The sequence below is a fragment of the Phanerochaete carnosa genome (genome assembly GCF_000300595.1).
Source record: "Phanerochaete carnosa HHB-10118-sp unplaced genomic scaffold PHACAscaffold_974, whole genome shotgun sequence".
In the NCBI taxonomy this organism is placed as follows: Eukaryota; Fungi; Basidiomycota; class Agaricomycetes; order Polyporales; family Phanerochaetaceae; genus Phanerochaete; species Phanerochaete carnosa.
Genome location: NW_006768601.1, coordinates 1 through 1,918, shown reverse-complemented (window position 1 = coordinate 1,918; position 1,918 = coordinate 1). Strand labels below are relative to the sequence as shown.

The window sequence follows — 1,918 nt, the reverse complement described above, 5'->3', positions numbered from 1 at the left end:
CACCAGCAGAAGCAGCTGCAGCAAAGAATCTATTTTTAGCTGAGGTGCGCTTTTACTCATATTTTAATCTTCATTTCTCTCTATATTAACATTCATTTTACAGATGCGCAAGTATAAATCCAAGATGGCCCCTTCGGCCTCAGCTCCGGCAGCTGCAGTGATTCAAACACAGCAGCAAAAGGCCTACGACATTTTATTCAAGGGTAAAGGAAAAGGTCCATTGGCTGAGCGTTCAGTAGAGCAAGAGTGGTATGCATACATTGCAGAGCCCACAGATGGATTTGTGGATGCTATCACATACTGGAAGGTGAGTGTACACTTACTGAAACTTGTGCCATAATTCTTCTCTCCATTTTTCTCCATTTTTTTCGAATATTAATTTATCTTCACATTTTAGGCATCTCAGACCAGGTTTCTAACCATCTATGCCATTGCAATGGATATTCTGCCTATCCAAGCCTCTGCTGTGCCCTGTGAACGTGTCTTCTCATCCGGAAAGATAACAGTCACAGACCGGCGCAACAAAATCGGTGGAGAACTCATGGAAGCACTGCAAATTCTCAAGTTCAGGTTCAAGCAAGGCCATTCTCTGTCTTTCACACATGGTTTGGACATTGGAGAGGAGCTCAAGAACTTGGAGAGCCGTGCAGAAGAGTCTCCAGAGGAGATCAGTTCATATTTAGCATCACTCAAGTACACCGCCAAAAGTTCTACGGGTGGTGACCAGACGGGAGGTACTGGAAAGTTCCTGGACGATAACGCCCGAATAAGACACGTGAGCACCCGATTTCCACCATATTTCGCCTCTGGCCACGGAGCAATTCCAGATGCGGATGAAAGCCAGGCGTGAAGACAGGTGGTAGAGACATGTCTTCGCTGGTAGAAGCCACCCGTGTACTTGTGACCTTCGAAACTCTGATAGTCTGTCATCTTGCCGAGTTCGTGGAGTAGTCGACAGCGTACAGCGGGTGTATCAGACGGCCTTAATGTAACGATAACTTCATTGAGTGCTTGCAATTGCGGTAATATAATACATTGTGACACTGCCGTAAAACTAAACTTGACCACCGACAAATTCATCGACAGCCTGCTGCCACTCCGGAACTTGTTCCTGAATGTTGCTATCCTCACCCTCCTCAGTGACACCGTGAGTAGCCCAATCATTCGCTAAGATCTTGCTAAAAATCTTGGTCATCTTCTTGGGATTGCTGCCGGCCACGTTGCGAATCTCTGCAAGGTTCTTGTTGGCTGCATCCCAGAAGTCACGGTTGGGATTTGTCAAGAATGTCTTCCGCTATTACAGATGGTCCGCATTAATCATTGCCAAGCATCAGAAGTTGAACGAGAGGCGAGCACGTACTAGGAGCGCCACTCTTGCGCAGAGCTGAACAGACGGCTCGCATGACGTGCCCTCGCAGAGTTCAACAGTGAGCTTGAAGATGTTGAGGTGTTCCTGATGGTCATCACCGTCAGTGCCAGCACGGAGCTAAGTGAGACAAGCATTAGCACACTACTGACATGTCAAGAAGATCTGGAATAAGTTCGACTTACTGTCTTTTTGATCTTCGCCCGTTGCTCGGTCATTTCATTCTGGATGGCCTTAATCACCTTGGACCAGCGGCCATGGTTGCGCTCGATATCTGCTGGCAAGTCGAACTGGTAGCGTTTGAGGATGCCCTGTAAGACAGATATACAGATATTAGTAGTACATAGAAACACCCAAATATAAGGACATACCATAACATAGTTGTTGGGCACGACACCCTTGTATGTTGCGAGCCGGCTGGAAAGTAACACGCCCATTGTGTAGTTTCGGATGTTGGCCTGCCGCAAAGTCAGCCGGCACCGAATACAGTTGAACGGGGCGTACCATGCTTACAATTAGTTCGTCCGAGGGCTCCCATGGAGCCTGCATAGT

The 1,918-nt window shown here is 47.5% G+C and overlaps 2 protein-coding genes across 2 annotated transcripts; one reads left to right on the top strand and one right to left on the bottom strand.

Annotated features, from left to right (window-relative positions):
- Positions 1-418: 418 nt before the first annotated feature.
- On the top strand, positions 419-637 carry PHACADRAFT_67761 (uncharacterized protein; the record flags this gene model as incomplete). The annotated part of the gene is made up of 1 exon (XM_007403287.1): positions 419-637. A coding segment is annotated over one exon (219 nt), but the record flags the coding sequence as incomplete, so codon positions are not given.
- A 417-nt stretch (positions 638-1,054) lies between these two features.
- Positions 1,055-1,821, bottom strand: PHACADRAFT_109398 (uncharacterized protein; the record flags this gene model as incomplete). The annotated part of the gene is made up of 4 exons (XM_007403286.1): positions 1,055-1,294; positions 1,361-1,486; positions 1,552-1,677; positions 1,738-1,821. Coding segments are annotated over 4 exons (576 nt in total), but the record flags the coding sequence as incomplete, so codon positions are not given.
- Between the last annotated feature and the right edge of the window lie 97 nt (positions 1,822-1,918).